Below are 16337 nucleotides of genomic sequence, written 5' to 3'. Positions count from 1 at the left end.
TCTATTATGTGAGCATGTCTTGTTTTATATATATTACGTGACTTGTTTATTTAAATGTGAACATGTTATTAATTCTTTGTTCTGTGTATTCAGTGTCTTTTACCAATGCTACAAATATTTCTCCTCAAATTAATAACATCTCATTGCTGAATGAGACAAACTTTAAGGTCTGGAAGGAAGCCATAGAAATTATTATCGATTGTATGTTTTTAGATCTGACACTTCGTGTGGAGAAATCCATTTCTACTGCGGAAAATCTCGATGATGCTAAAGTTGAGAAGTGAGAACGCTCTAACCGAATGTGTCTGATGATCATGAAACACTCTATTTTAGATACGTTTCGAGGCTCTATCTGTGAGGGTCAAAGTGCAAGGAAGTTCATTGAAGATTCATCTTTGTGCGTGATGACAAAAGGGTTGTAGTTGAGGCTATTGGAACATTTAGATTATGTTTAAGAACTGATTTTCATTTGGATTTATTTGAGACATTTGTTGTACCGTCTTTTATGCGGAATTTAATTAGTATTTCCAGCTTGGAAAATTTTGGTTTATCTTGTTCTTTTGGAAATAATAAAGTTAGTCTATATCAAAATTCAAATATTGTTGGTTCTGTTTCTTTAATTGATAATCTATATATGCTTGATGTTTCTAGTTCCAATAATGAAATACTGCAAATAAATTCACATGATACAAAACTAAAATTGAAAGAGAATTCAGCCACCTTATGACACAAGTGTTTAAGTCATATATCTAAACAAAGAATAGAAAGACTTGTGTCGGATGAAATTCTTGACCGTTTAGATTTATCAGACTTTGAAGTCTATATTGAGTGATAAAAGGAAAACAGACAAACAAAAGGAAATTAGGTGTCGAAAGAGCTAATGATGTCTTATAACTAATACATATGGGTACATGTGTTCATTTCCCTATGGCTTCTTCGAATGAACAACATTATTTTATTACGTTCATAGACGATTACTCTAGGTACAACTACCCATATCTTATACATGAGAAGTCTCAATCCTTGGATGTTTTCAAGTCTTTCAAGGCTGAAGTTGAACTTCAACTTGGAAAGAAAATTAAGGGTTACAAATTTGACCGTGATGGTGAATACTATGGGAGATATGATGGATCAGAAGAACAATGTCCATGGCCATTTGCGCTTTTTTTCAGAGAGTGGAATTGTTCCACGATACACTATGTCAGGCAAACCTAGCATGAATGGTGTTGCTGAGCGACAAAACTGAATTCTTAAAGATATGGTGAGAAGTATGATTAGTCATTCTTCCTTACCAGAGTCTCTTTGGGGGGAAGCTTTAAAGACCGCATTTTACTTCCTTAATAGGGTGCCAAATAAAACAGTTAACAAAACCTCATATGAGCTTTGGACTAATAAAAGACCAAGCTTAAAACACTTGTACATTTGGGGTTGTCCAGTTAAGGCGCAACCTTATAGGCTGCATGAAAGAAAAATGGACTCAAGAATAATTAGATGTTATTTTGTTGGCTATGTTGAATGCTCTCGGGGCTATAAATTTTATAATCCCACTTCAAGACTTTTTTTGAGATGGGAAATGCAAAATTTCTTGAGGAATTTGATTTTGGGAATGAAGAAAACATAAAGAATGTTGTTTTTGAGGAAGAACTTGTCACTAATGGTGAACAAGTTCTTGTGCCTATTACCATTCAAGGAATAACTTTGGTAATAGAAAATAATATTCAGAATATTGTTCCTCACAATATTCCAGAACAAGACAACAATGATGTTATCCCTCAAGTACCTATAGAACAAATTCAAAAACCTCAAGAAGTAGAAGTGTCATTAAGGAGATTCATTAGAGAGAAGAGAAGTGCAATTCTTGATGATTATATTATATTTCTTCAAGAACACGAGGATGACATCGCGTTAACAAAAGATGACCCATTGAACTTCTGTGAAGCCATGAAAATTTCTAACTCTCAAAAGTGGATCGATGCCATGAAGGATGAGATGAAGTCTATGCATGATAATGACGTTTGGGATCTTGTCGAATTACCTGAAGATGCAAAACATATTGACTAATGGATACTTAAAACCAAGAGGGATTCAAAATGTAATATTGACATATATAAAGCTCGTCTAGTTACTAAAGGCTTCACTCAGAAATAAGACATTGATTATTAAGAAACATTCTCTCCAATATCTTCGAAGGATTCTTTTAGAATAATATTGATACTAGTAGCTCATTTTGATTTAAAGCTACATCAGATAGATGTTAAGACTGTATTTCTAAATGGTGAAATTAAAGAAAAGATCTATATGGTGCAGCCATAAAACTTTGTGTTAGTTGACTCAAAGCCTATGGTATGCAAATTAAGGAAATCCATCTACGGCCTTAAACAAGATTCTCGTCAATGGAATCACAAGTTTCATCAAATTATTATCTTGTATGGTTTTAAGACAAATAAAGTTGATGATTGCATGTACTACAAGTTCAATGAGAGTAAATTTATATTCCCGGTATTATATGTTGATGATATACTACTTGCTAGCAGTGATATGAGACTATTGCACGTGACTAAGATATTTCTAATGAATAATTGTGAAATGAAAGATCTTGGTGAAACTTCTTTTGTATTAGGTATTCAGATAATGACAGATCGCTCTCAAGGTATCTTAAGGTTGCCACAAGAAAGCTATATAAATAAAGTCCTGGATATATTTGGCATGAAAGATAGTAAACGAGAGGATACCCCTTTAACTAAGGGAGACAAGTTTAGTCTTGAACAGTGCCCCAAAAAAGACTTTGAAAGATACGAGATGCAAAAGATTCATTATGCATATGTAGTAGGAAGTCTAATATATGCTCAAGTTTGCACACGTCCAGACATAGCGTTTGTCGTGGGAGTTTTGGGAAGATATAAGAGTAATCCCAGAATGCATCATTGGATGACAGTCAAATGAGTTATGTGTTACTTGAAAAGAACAAAGGAATACATGCTCACTTATCGGAAGTCTGAGAATTTAGAGATCATTGGGTACTATGACTCTGATTTTGCTGGATGTCTAGACAATAGACACTCCACCTCTGGATATATGTTTATATTGGTCGGATGTGTTATATCTTGAAAGTCTACAAAACAGACGCTTATAGCTCCTTCAACCATGACTATGGAGTTCATGACTTGTTTTGAAACATGAGACCATGACATATGGTTGCAGAATTTTGTCAGTGGATTACGTGTGGTCGATGGTGTTGAAAAATCATTGAGAATTTATTGTGACTACAAGTCCGCGGTTCTTTACTCCAACAATAATAGGAGTTGTACAATGTTAAAATTTATTGACATAAGTTTTTTATTGTTAAAGAAAATGTTCAAAATGGACAAATTTCTGTAGAACATATAATGACAAATTTTATGTTAGCTGATTCACTAACTAGAGTTTGGTACATAAAGTATTTCATGAGCATGTTGCTCATATGAGAGTTGCTCCTTAGGATATCTTAGTTTATTGGGAGTCTATATGTTTTATGATTTACTTTGGAGTTGTATACAGTTTTGTATGCATAATAAAGTTGATAGTTTATTATTCTATTTTGAACTTGTGCATTGTAGCTATTGTGTTGCAATTAAAGACTTTATATTGATCTCACTGAAGAATAAAGAATGACCAATTGGAAATAAATATGTTTAAAATTATATTACATGAAATTTTTACGTCATTCATACATATTTGATCTATGTCATTAAATATATTATGTGGTGATCCATAAATAAATCATAACTATAAAAAAGATATAAATGCAAAAACTGGACAATTGGCCCATGACCCAAAATTCTTCGGATAAATAAATGTTGGAGTGTCCTTCAAAAAGAATCAAAACATTGGAAAAAAATCATTTGAAACTAAGTGTGAATGTGAATTAAAAAGTTGGTGTTGAAAGGTATGAAATAAAATAAAGGAAAAAACGTTAAAAACCGTGAAAGAATAGTAACAATTTTTTTGGGTATAACATGTATCCTATCAAATTAATCAATTTCGGAAATATGTAGCTATTTTCCCCCATTAATATTCCTCTTGAACATTTGATTAATATAGTATACAGAGGGATGGAGTGAAACGTTACATTATTTAAATAACTCCTTGTTGGTAAAACAATAGTTTATTAAGTCAACTATAGATACACTAGATATTATTTGTGCCATTCTCTTAAATTGACTTGAATATTAGGAATAAAATTATTTGTCCCCAATTCTTATACCATTCCCTATTTTGCTTATTCAAATTTAGACATATGAAGATTAATATATCACTTTTTTAAAATAAAATTAAAATGAAGGGTTATTTTTTATTTGTTAACACGCTCTTATTCGTTCTGACTAGAGAGACATGGAGAATATGATATAGGACATCTTCGTTTGAACATTACACAGTTGACTTGAATATACAGTGGGACATGGAGAATATGGTTTAGGCTAGAGAGACGTGGAGACTTGAATACTATATTACATTGGAATAATGTAATTTAGTAATATTGTTTGCATTGAACAATTAATTTCACAGGTTGAATGAAGCACATAAGTTTTGAGAAGCACAGAATCTGATCACAAATTGTGGAGCTGATTATGCTGTTGATGAATTATGATTGTTGCACTCTGGTTTTCTCATAGATTCTTACATTAACCAAAGCTTCAGGTTCAATCTTTCTATTGTTATGCCTTTACCTCTTTCTTTGTATTATTATTACTTATTTTCTGTTTTGGAGCTCTAGATTTTTTGGGGTCATAAATCCGATAAAAGAGGGATGCCCAATGCACGGGCTCCTACTTAGTGTAATATAGGAATGATAGATCTACACAATCTTAAACTCGTAAACGAAAAGATTATTTATAGGATTTGAACCTATAATTAGCTCAAACAACTTTATCGTTGTTATGAAGCTCGCCCAGACAAAAGAATTCAGACATTTTTCAATCCAATTATTGTTCACACAAAATAAAAGGCTAAATTGAATGTATCAAACTATCATTATAGCTCAAAGAACAGAGTATCAAACTATGTGTGTAGTGTTAGGTAGACACAACATGATCAAATTCAATATATGGGCTCTGCTTGTGTTTGTTACATTCTAAGAACAGAACATAGGACACAAAAAGCTCACAAATATAACATTTATCAGAGTATTATATACTGTCCTGATACATTTTGTTTTATATCTATCCATAGTCTTGGTAGAGACAAGATTATCTTTTAGCATCTATAAGGTACACATCTGCTGTCTCATAGTTTATGTCACTCAATATGTTATAAGTTTGTGATTGGTCAGAAAAATACTTAATAATTAAATTTTAACTTAAATATTTTTTTTTCACCAATCACAAGTCTACGACACATATAGTGGCACAAACTATAGGACAACAAATTTACTTCCATTTAATAAAATGGAATAAGATCTTCTTCCACTTTGTTTAATTATTTAGATGTGACAAAATTATCCACAATCTTCCTTCCATCCAAATCGAAGAAAATTAAATTCATTTATTAAAGATAATAAATTTAAATAGATATAACTCAATGAAAAATTTAATAATGGATGAATTTGAATCTATTATATCCAATGGATATCTCCATCGATGATGTTATTTGCTTTTCAATTTCATGCATTATCTTAAGAGAATAATGTATCTCCTTATATAAGGAGATAACTTATCTCCTTAAATCTATTGATTGTTTGATACGTGTCTTATTTCACTTATTTTTAGAAGTTTTCATTTTAAAATATATTATAAAAGAAAAAATAAGACCTGTGTCAAACAATTAATGAATTTAATGAGATAAATTATGAAGAGATAATTTATTCTCTTAAATGATATGTGTATATAATTAATATTATAAGATATGTTAATGTAGTTAATATTAAAAGTTTGTTCTTAAAAACATATATAAATATATGTTAAAAACTTTAGACTTAGAAACTTAAACGTTAATATCGTAAAAAAACTTATTTCTTACCAGTTCAAAAAATTATTTTTTTTAAAAAGTAGTTTTAAAATGTTTCTTAAAAGTGATTTTAAAAAATGTTTTATTGAAATAATGGTTCTTAAAAAATTATTTTCTTCAAAAATATTTTTAGTTTAAATTAAAAAATCAAATAGATTGGATATCCATCCAACCAAATCCATGAAAATAAAGTCACTGTGATTCATCAATTAAGTTTGCATACAAATGAATTGGATAATTTAAATAAATTTATACGGATTGGTGGATGACTTTTCATCCATCCATTAAAATCCAGTTCTAGAATCCATCCATTTGCGACCCATCATTGTTTTGAAGAAAAAAGTACTTGGGAGAAGGTTGATGCATACTGCATTCACTCAAAGAAATATGTTATGTATTTATTTGATATTTTCACTACATGTTTTTCTTAATTTGTTCTTGTCCCTCACTAAGATTCATATTGAATATTATTCTCCCTTTTTGTGTGTGAATCTTCCTGAGTTTGCATTTTGAAACTGGCACTTATATGCTACTCAGTTATGTGATCTGAAAGAATAAAGAAGATGCAACAGATGAAGAAAATTGAGTTACAAGAGAATGGCTCAATTAAAAGGGAAAATGAACACAAAAGTTTGATAATTGACATGGAAGCCATGTTAGAAAGTGTGGAGCTTCCCCTAGTGTCACATTGTTGTATCTACAAAGTACCTCAGAAAATCCGAAAACTGAATGAACAAGTCTACACTCCTAGCATTGTTTCCATTGGTCCATTTCATAATGGTGACAAGAGATTAGAATCAATGGAAGATCTTAAATTGAGATACCTCAAGAGTTTTCTTGAAAGGACTCAGAAAGGGTTGCAGGATTGCATTGAATACATCAAAAAGTCAGAAGAAGTTATTCGATGTTGTTATTCAGAGACCATTGAACAAAGCAGTGATGATTTTGTCAGGATCATTTTAATTGACGCCTGCTTCATAATCGAGTATTTTATTCGATCTCTAGAGTGGCCACAAGAAGATCCTTTATTATCCAAACCATGGCTGAGGTGTGATGTAAAGCTTGACTTGATATTACTCGAAAATCAGCTTCCATGGTTTGTTCTTGAAGACTTATTCAACCTAACAGAACCGGGTTGCTTAAATGGTGAAGACCATGATCAGGTTTCCTCATTCATTGATGTTGCTTTTCACTACTTTCGGGTCAATTTCATGCAAAGTATTTTCCCAAGTGGAACAAATAATACAAAGTTCACACTCCATTATTTTCACGAGCACTACAAACAATACATAATGAAGCCTGATGAAGTTAGCATGCAACTTCAAAACCTCACAGATCTTTTGAGAATCTTTTACTTACCACCCGATATGCTTCCAAGAAGAAGAAAAGAAACAGTGAAGCATCTATATAGTGCAAGCCAGCTAGTCGAAGCAGGTGTGAAGCTTCATGTTGGTGACGACAAAAATATACTCGAGTTACAATTTATGAAGGGTGTACTTACAATACCAAGATTTGAAGTTTGTCACTGGACTGAGATTCTTATCAGAAATGTTATTGCATTTGAGCAGTGTCATTATCCTTTTCAGACCTACATTACTGATTACATAATCCTCCTAGATTTTCTTATTGATACAAGTTTGGATGTTGATACACTTGTTGACAACGGAATCATGGTTAACACATTGGGTGATAGTAGTGCAGTTGCTAATATGGTTAACAATTTGTGCATAAATGTTGTCCAGGAAAATATTAACGCCGGTTATATCCCGCTCTGCGAGAAGTTGAACGGCTTTTATGAGGACCCTTTCCACAAATATAAGGCATCCTTTATACATGACTACTTCAGCTCTCCATGGAAGATAGCATCTTTCGTGGCTGCGATTTTACTGCTTCTGCTTACACTAATTCAAGCCATATGTTCTGTCATATCATTATTTTAAGTCAAAACTCCTGCACACTCTGATCTTATTTTGTATTGTAATGCCCTTTTTCATTTTGATAAAGAAGCAAAAGAAATGTTTATGTTCTATAAATCATGATAAAGAAGAGAGTATAAAACACTCTTTTAACTGCATTCTTCCATTTGAAAGTGGTGAAAATGAACTCTCAAATCCAAATAAATGGTTGTGATTTCCTACCTATATTCATTTACACTTCAAGAAAACCTGTCATAGATGTATGTTAATGTGAATATAAATCTTCTATGAATGTAAATTTCTTTAATCTTCAATGGAAGGTATGTTATCTTAAATAGATGCATGTTAATGTGTTGGCTATCTCTAATGTTAGTTATGTTATCTTACATAGATGCATGCCTAATTCAACCTTGCACATTGAATCTCTTTCTCTGTAGTATTGGAGTTGGTTTTTATGCCTTAAAGATATTGATACATTTTTATAAAACACATTGGCCATCATCTTGGATGTGTGAGTCAGTAAGTTTGAACTAGATATGATAATTTCTCTTCTTAAAAACTTGGTCATTCATTAACCTTTCTATGTAAATCAGGGTTAATTATTGTACCATTAAAATCTTGGCATTTCTCGTGTGATATTTAGTTGTTATCAATGCTTGTTTGCTATTATTTTCCTATCAGTTATTATTTATTTGCCCAAAATCTAGGTCAGGCTACTAAATATCAATGGTCTCTTATATGACGGATTGACTAGTAAGGACCTTGGATCTTTTTGTCTAGTTGACTTTTTGTTAGTTGGACGGTCCAAGCCGATCCAATGTGTTTTGACTGTGGGATGGAACATAGTGTTGTACACTTGTACTAACAATGAATTGCTTCAAACATAGTATATACATCGAATAATGATTTCCTCAATTTACGAGTAGTTACTATAACCGATTCAATTGTTTATAATGAAGTATCAGTAGTTGTGAACCTACTGCCCAATTTTATCCCTGATCCAACGGTGAACGGAGATGTAGTGATGAATCTAAAACAATTGCTCTGAGCTCCAACGGTATTGATTTCTCTTATCTTCTCTCTCACCTTTCTATTGTCTCTCTTGCCTAAACCTAATACACACTCTATCTCTAATATGACCCCCTCTATTAGGTTAAGTAGTACAAGTGAGCTTTCAATAAACTAGTCTTTTTCCACGTAGGAAGGAGCCCAAAATCTATTAGGTAGGCCATAAAAGTGTTGTGAGTAATTAAAATGTGAAAGTAAATAATGGTTTTACAAATTTTACATGCAAATTATAACTTCTGCATGCAACACAAACACTGTTGTGCAGCTATTTTACTGCATAAATTGATTTTGGTCTAGTGTTCATTTCTATATTGTTTGTTTTCCATCATAAATTCATTCACAATTTTTGTCACTTGTCAATCTTGATAACAAAAATAAATAAAGGTGTCAAGTTATTTATTATTTATTACCATGATGTATACTTAAAAGTTAAAACCATCCATGATTCTTGTTTTAGGTTCTACCAGAAGAGACAAACTTATAAGATACATAAGCTCCCAATGCTACAATTACTACAATTGCAGCACCTATATTTGCAACCAAAGGTTTCTCTTCATCATTCAATTTTCCTTCTCCTATTCTTGTGAGAATCTTTGAAGCAGAAGCAACCACTTCTCTGATTCCCTTCCCTATTGTGTCCTTCTCTGAAGCTTTTGGAACAGAAGACTTTGGTGAATATTTTCTTGTCCTGATTTCCTTTCCTTTAAAAAGTGCCATCTGATCCATATCTTTTTCTACATTTCTTGACTTATAAGGCATCTTATATTCTTCTTTAACTTCCTTTTTTGTTACACTTTCCTTCTCTTCTTTTTCACTTAATTGCTTTTTAACTGTTGCTAATATAGTCTTTTGCCTGATTTCCTCTTCAAACTTTTCATCTATGTGCTTTCTGGAGTCCATAATTAATGTGGGTTGTGCCTCAATTTCCTTTTTCCCCTTTTCAGACCTACCTGCATGGCAAAATGCATTGATAAGAACCGTCATTGCAATCGCGATGCAGTTACAGAGACAGTAAAAAACTGACATTGCACCGCATTTGTGGTTGCGAACAGTTGTACACAACTAATTTTACAAAATATATTTACAAGAAGGCAAACCCCAGAGAGAACCTCTCGGCTTGTGAGGGTAAGACTGTGTACATCTTCCCTCTCATACCCCAATAAGTGGGAGCCTCATATACTAGGCTGCGCATTTTTATCGACAAGAGGGCAAACATCCCTATCATACCTGTTTGTTGTTTTGGGGTAGCAGCTGTTATTTTTGCTTTTTGCAAAGTTTTCTCTTCAACATTTTGAGGTCTAGGATCCCTAAAGAAGGGTTCTGAAGGGACCAAATATCTCAATCTCTTATCATCTTCAGGCTTTGCTGTAGGAGTGTCTTTCTGAACACCCTTTTGTTCCTTCAAATCTTTCACAGTACTTGGAAATGAAGGACTTTTCATGTCTCCGTAAGATTCTCCCACACTACTTGTTGTAGATTTTTGAGGAATAGATTCCTTAGCCACAGGTTTCTTTGAAGGGTTTGGAACATTTTCTTGGGTTGTTTTAACTTGTGGTTTAGGTGTTGTAACTTGTGAAAAAAGCTTCTTTGGCATTGTAACAGTTAGAATTCCTTGCTCAAAGTTGGCTTGAAGTTTCTCAACTTCACAATTTTCAGGAATGGGATATGATTGGTCGAGGTGGCTCCATTTGTTGCCACCAACAATTGGTCTTTCTCCTGCAACTCTCAACATTCTTGAGGAGCCTACAAATGTGATCCTTATTCTCTCCTTTGTAAAACCTGCACAATCATTTTCATCAACCTTCAAATGCATGTCACAAATTGTATCTTAGAGAGCAAAATGTATTTATTTAGAATTATAAAAAGATGATTTATGACGTATCATTATGTAGTCGTTAGATGTAGCCAACATTATCTAAAGAGGAATGCACTCATATAGCATTAATGTACACATTTGTATATATTCTCCTAATAGCTAAAATTTATTGCACCCCTATATAAAATTGCATCAATCACTCACATGTTATATTCTGATACATTTTATACTAAATCAATGTTATTAATTTGGGATGAGTCAATCGGGTCAATGATCGGATTAGTAAGTTACTAAGAAGACTAGTTATATCAATTTATCTTAATAATTATAATATTATCTAATATTATTTAATAATTTTATACTTCAATTTTAAAAATGTTACTATCATATAAGTACCTAATCAAACAATCGACAAAAAAGTTAAAAAATATCGTCAAACAACATAGTTTTTACGTTTTTTCGCAACAAAAGCGGACAAATAAGTTTAAATCTTAATTAAACAAATATAATTTGGTTACAACATAAGCTAACAAACTACAAACAAAAATTCAATAATAAAAAACTTAATCACAAATAAGTTAAAAGCATAAGTTCTTTATCTTGTTTTGATATTTTTTAAATTGATTGATTCGGTCGATTTGGCTGATTTGACAGATCGAGTAACCGACTTTATGTGCAAAATAATCAAGTTGAACAGATTTATAATGATTTTAGTTCATGACTGATCAAATGAATAACTCGAACCAGTTAAATGTTCATTCTAGGTCAAACCAGTCAGTTCAATTGAGTTTAATAATGTTACATTTATCATAATTTGCACTCATTGTCTCGAGTCCTAAATTTGGCAACTATTAGCTGATAAAATTAAGGTTTAGTTATTGTTATAAGAAAATTGGTCTAATACATCAGCTCTCACACATTGGCTCATATTTTTCCACAACTTATATTGTTTAATTATATGAAATATCACTTTATTTAATCCTTACAATGAATTAAACTATCTGTCAATGTAAATAAGATACTCATGTCTATCGAATTCACAATTTTAAAGGCTGAGTTAATCCTTACCGATTGGATTTGAATCAAAATAATATATATTTCTAATAAAATACTCCTAGTTAAATCACATTCACATAACTATTAGATTACGTATTGATCTAGTGATATAAGATTCCAAAATGTCGACGGTTCGATCCATGAAAACGATACTTATTGAGAGAAGCGATCATAAACCTCAAAAAAGATTAGTTCCTTATCCAGAAGGGTGGGGAGATAATCTTGATATTACCAAAAATTGGACTCTTATATTTCTTATGTGAACACCTTTAACAACAGTTTAACTTAATTTATTTTAAAGGGTTAACCAACGTGCATAAAGTTTAATAAAACCTCATATATTCACGTAATTGCAACATATGAATCGCAGAAATAATATGGAGATGATAATAACATTTTTTCAATTGTATACATGATACACTAAAGTTGTACTTTTAGTGTTTATCTTTTATACTTTTATTTACTAATATTCCTAATTACATATTTATTTATTAGGTTTGCATGTAACCAAAAAAAAAAATATGTATACGCACCAGGAAGTTGAATATGCAATAGATATGCTTCCTCTATTTCCTTCATCTCTGATTTAGGAAGAACATTTTCATACATAGGATGAAGTGAAGGTTGTTGAGTTATAAAAGTGGGTAATCTTTGTCTCATAGCCATAACCCTTTGATGCTTTATTCTTATGTACCCTTAGGTTTGTACAAACCCTTATTTAACACCTTAGATATAGAATCCTATGTGAAATAATAATTTGGGTAATATATATATATATATACATTAAGGTTTTCTTGTTAAAGAGACTATTCTTTTTTTGTGTTCTTTGGTTTTGTTATGTAATTAGGTTTGATTTTTCACATGTCTCGGTATAACTTCTTTGCCAAATAAAGCAATTGTTCTTTGTTTTGCTCATACACTTGGGAATGCCATAGCCATGATAATATTTATGTAGAATTTCAATAGTCCACAATGTGAAAAGAAATTGGCTTGCTTATCAATATAGATTTTGTTGCTAATTAATTTGGCAACTTCAGTTTTGGTTCACGTGGAGAAATTAGAACACTTATAGTTTGACTTTTTATCTTTTATACTTTTCTATTTAAGGAATAATATATGCCATCTTTTTTTTTTCTTTTTGACTTTTCATCAATAATATTAATATTATATTGGTCATCAATCTGCTTAGAGTACTGATACAGTGGTATAGTGATTCAACTGGTGGTTCACTAATTAAACCACGTACCGACGAAATTAGATATATATATATATATATATATATTAATGTTGAAAAATCAATAAAAAACTATTTTTTTATTTTCATTAAAAAAATAATTTTAAATAAAAACCGGTTTATACGACCGGTACAGTTCAATTGAAAACTGACCGGTATAACTAATTTTAGTCAATTTTGATCGGTACAATTACATGACCGGTATAATTATTGTATCGTACTGGTATTATGACTAGTTTACTAGTTCAACTGACCGGTATAAAACAGTTTTAACAACACTGCTTTTCATAGGATTTCTAATGCCTACCCTATCTATCATCATCAAGGACAAATTCAGAAAACATAGAAAAGGGAATATATAAAAACATCATTAAACAAAATTTTCATTCTTATTTAAGTCTCACATATTATTTTATAATTTATTATAACTCTTTATAAAATAAGAATAATATCTATTTTTGACGTAAAGACAAACATAATTCTTATTCTTATTTAGATCTACAATCTAACTCAAACTTTTATATTTTAGAATAAATATAACAAAATATAAGATTATTTATTTATTTATCGATTAATAAATTAAAATCGCTATAATATATTATAAAAAACTATAACTAAAAATATATGTTTTTGTTGTAAATTATAAAATTAATTTACCTGGACACGAATAAATAAAACAATATATTGCATTAGTTAAAATATATTATAGATCATTTTAAAATATAACAGAAATTACAACATAATAAATTAAAAGATAAATAAAATGCATAAAATAGATAAAGTACATAACAACACATAAATGTCATCTCGCCCCACCGAGAATAAAATTGTTCTTATTTATCAAGAACTATTCTTTTTTTAAAAATAAAATTTAAGAAATAAAAATGTCATATTGGATAAGAGAGTAGAAATGTTCTTATTCTTTTAAGAACAATCATTATGAATGCTCTAAATAAATAAATAAATATATATATATATATATATATATATATATGTGTTATATTGTGAAAAATTATATACAGTGTAAAAATGTTATACATTTTCAATCCATCGTCCACCACTCTTTTTCAATCATTATTGATTGTTCAACAAAATAATACAAATGAATAATAAATAATTCGTTGACTATATACAAAACTTTTTACTAATAGTATATAGATATTATACTCTTTGTAAGATATTTTTCATAAAAATAATGTAACATACATATATATATATCACTAATTTTACAAGATACTCAGGGAGGGGACAACACTAATGTTCACCATCACCAAATTAAAGTCGTTGAACAAGTTGAGAATATTTAGCCTTGCTTATTATCCTATTTCTTTCATTCTAATATATATATATATATATATATATACTAGAGATTCGTTTATACCCGAGTTAAGTTGCACACTTGCATTAGTTATACTTAATCTCAGTCGTTCATTTTCTTAAATCCAACGAACCAAATAGGTGAAACTTAAAAATTATTTAAGATTTCTCTTTTTCTCTCATCATTTATTTCACTCACCCATTTGATCCGTTGGATTTAAGAAAATGAATGGATGATATTGAGTGTAACTTAATTTGGTATAAACGATCTCTCATCATCACACACACAATATATATATATATATATACATATATATATATATATATATATATAATACCGTAGTTTTTCTACTTTTAGCGGATGAAGATGAGTTTAATTTTTTTTGTTTCCCACATGTATCCTTGCACTAGAAGAAATTCTGTCCGAGCCAAGAATATCTACATGTATGTGAGACTAACTCTCCCAACTGATATTTTTTATCCAAGAGACTTGAACTCGAAACCTTGCTTAAGGGAAATCAAGTCTGTACCACTTAAACCAACACTAGTTATTAAAGATGAGTATAATTGAGTTTCTATAATGTGGCGCTGGAGCCAAGATCAACTTGAAATTATTATTTTTTAGCTTAATTTGACTTGATTAAAGTTCATCTACTTTTACAAAATCATTAAAATCTATTAAATTTTAATATTAATAATTTTATTAGGGATGAGCAGGACCTCCTATTCGTTCACCCAGATTGGTCAGATTATAATCGAACATAATATAATTGGGTTTCATAGGTCTGTGGATGGTTTTGGTTCAAAAATTAGACATAGTCAATATTTAGGGTAAGACAAGGGATATGCATGACTTGGCTCGACGTATCCTATAGTCATTTATTTATCATATTATATGTTTGTCTATTAAATATGTATAGAGTAATGTCATTTCTTTGGCCCATAGTGTCATTGATTCACTTATTTTTCTTTGTATATACATAATTAACAAATATCTACTATATATTATTGAATTTAATATATATACAATGACAGTGTAAGTTTTTACACTGTTAGTAAATCATTCACCATTGATTTATTAATCATCATTGACTCTCAAACAAAAGTAATACACATCAATAGTGGATGACATGTTGACGACAATGTAAAAAAACTTCACACTGTCAATACACAGATTTTAAACTCTATATTATTTTATATATCAAATTACATATTCATAATAATAAGTAATATTGAGAACTAAAATGATTATACATTGTATCTAATCGGGTTTAGAATCAACTTCAAAGGCTGACCCAATAGACATGTGGAATCAGGTTAACTTCAAATCTAGAGTCAAATTCAAGTTCAAAAAAATAACACGACCAATATTTAAAGTCGGGTAAGAGACAAGTTTTATTCGTCGCAACCCAACAGATACTGACCCCAAAATTTAATATATTCTTAATCAAGAAAGGAACCTAATTTCTTCACTGTTTGGTTAGAGAGCACTGTCACATGCCATCAGACTCATGATGATTTGGCTGTTGGGAAGGCCATATAACCTTTTTAAGGATGTTGTTTTTCTTTAGAATAAACTCGTTTAGTGAACAATGGCAATCTATTAGAACACAATAGACTACAGCTACAAACATACTTGTAAAGAGTTCAAAGGATTAATTATGCTTCTGTCTCTCAAAATGAATGGATTTTACCAATTTAGATCATGTTCCAAAATATCAATTTAGACATGTTCCAAAATATAAATTTAGATGAAATAAGTAATGATGCATCAACATTATAACGAGTCATGTCATCATTTAAGTGCAAATAAGGACTAAAATTAAACTTTTAAAACATTTTAAGGATTAAAATATTAAAAAAATTAGGAACTAAAACCAAAATAGTTAACTTTCAAGACAAAAAAAACATATTTAAGGCTTACTAAATAACTTTGTTTATCCAAAAC

The 16337-nt window shown here is 30.4% G+C and overlaps 2 protein-coding genes across 2 annotated transcripts; one reads left to right on the top strand and one right to left on the bottom strand.

Annotated features, from left to right (window-relative positions):
- Positions 1–4565: 4565 nt before the first annotated feature.
- Positions 4566–8140, top strand: LOC109338286 (UPF0481 protein At3g47200-like). Its single transcript, XM_019575482.1, has 2 exons — positions 4566–4677; positions 6520–8140. The coding sequence occupies exon 2, from the start codon at positions 6546–6548 to the stop codon at positions 7920–7922; it is 1377 nt and encodes a 458-aa protein (XP_019431027.1). The 5' UTR covers positions 4566–4677; positions 6520–6545; the 3' UTR covers positions 7923–8140.
- A 1202-nt stretch (positions 8141–9342) lies between these two features.
- On the bottom strand, positions 9343–12563 carry LOC109338287 (protein RESTRICTED TEV MOVEMENT 2-like). Its single transcript, XM_019575483.1, has 3 exons — positions 12372–12563; positions 10194–10745; positions 9343–9916 (listed from the first exon to the last, which is right to left on the bottom strand). The coding sequence occupies exons 1-3, from the start codon at positions 12502–12504 to the stop codon at positions 9420–9422; spliced, it is 1182 nt and encodes a 393-aa protein (XP_019431028.1). The 5' UTR covers positions 12505–12563; the 3' UTR covers positions 9343–9419.
- Between the last annotated feature and the right edge of the window lie 3774 nt (positions 12564–16337).

Source organism: Lupinus angustifolius, unplaced genomic scaffold (genome assembly GCF_001865875.1).
Source record: "Lupinus angustifolius cultivar Tanjil unplaced genomic scaffold, LupAngTanjil_v1.0 Scaffold_21_120, whole genome shotgun sequence".
Taxonomy (NCBI): domain Eukaryota; kingdom Viridiplantae; phylum Streptophyta; class Magnoliopsida; order Fabales; family Fabaceae; genus Lupinus; species Lupinus angustifolius.
The sequence above is the reverse complement of the archived record's forward strand: the minus strand, read 5'-3'. Positions and strand labels throughout refer to the sequence as shown.

What these genes read in the sequence shown, in the direction of transcription:
- LOC109338286 (XM_019575482.1), top strand. Translation starts at nt 6,546, where the DNA reads ATGCAACAGATGAAGAAAATTGAGTTACAAGAGAATGGCTCAATTAAA.
- LOC109338287 (XM_019575483.1), bottom strand. Translation starts at nt 12,504, where the DNA reads ATGGCTATGAGACAAAGATTACCCACTTTTATAACTCAACAACCTTCA. An exon ending in ATTGCATATTCAACTTCCTG is followed by an intron (nt 10,746 to 12,371) that starts GTGCGTATACAT and finishes ATGATTGTGCAG; the next exon opens with GTTTTACAAAGGAGAGAATA. An exon ending in TACCCCAAAACAACAAACAG is followed by an intron (nt 9,917 to 10,193) that starts GTATGATAGGGA and finishes TTTGCCATGCAG; the next exon opens with GTAGGTCTGAAAAGGGGAAA.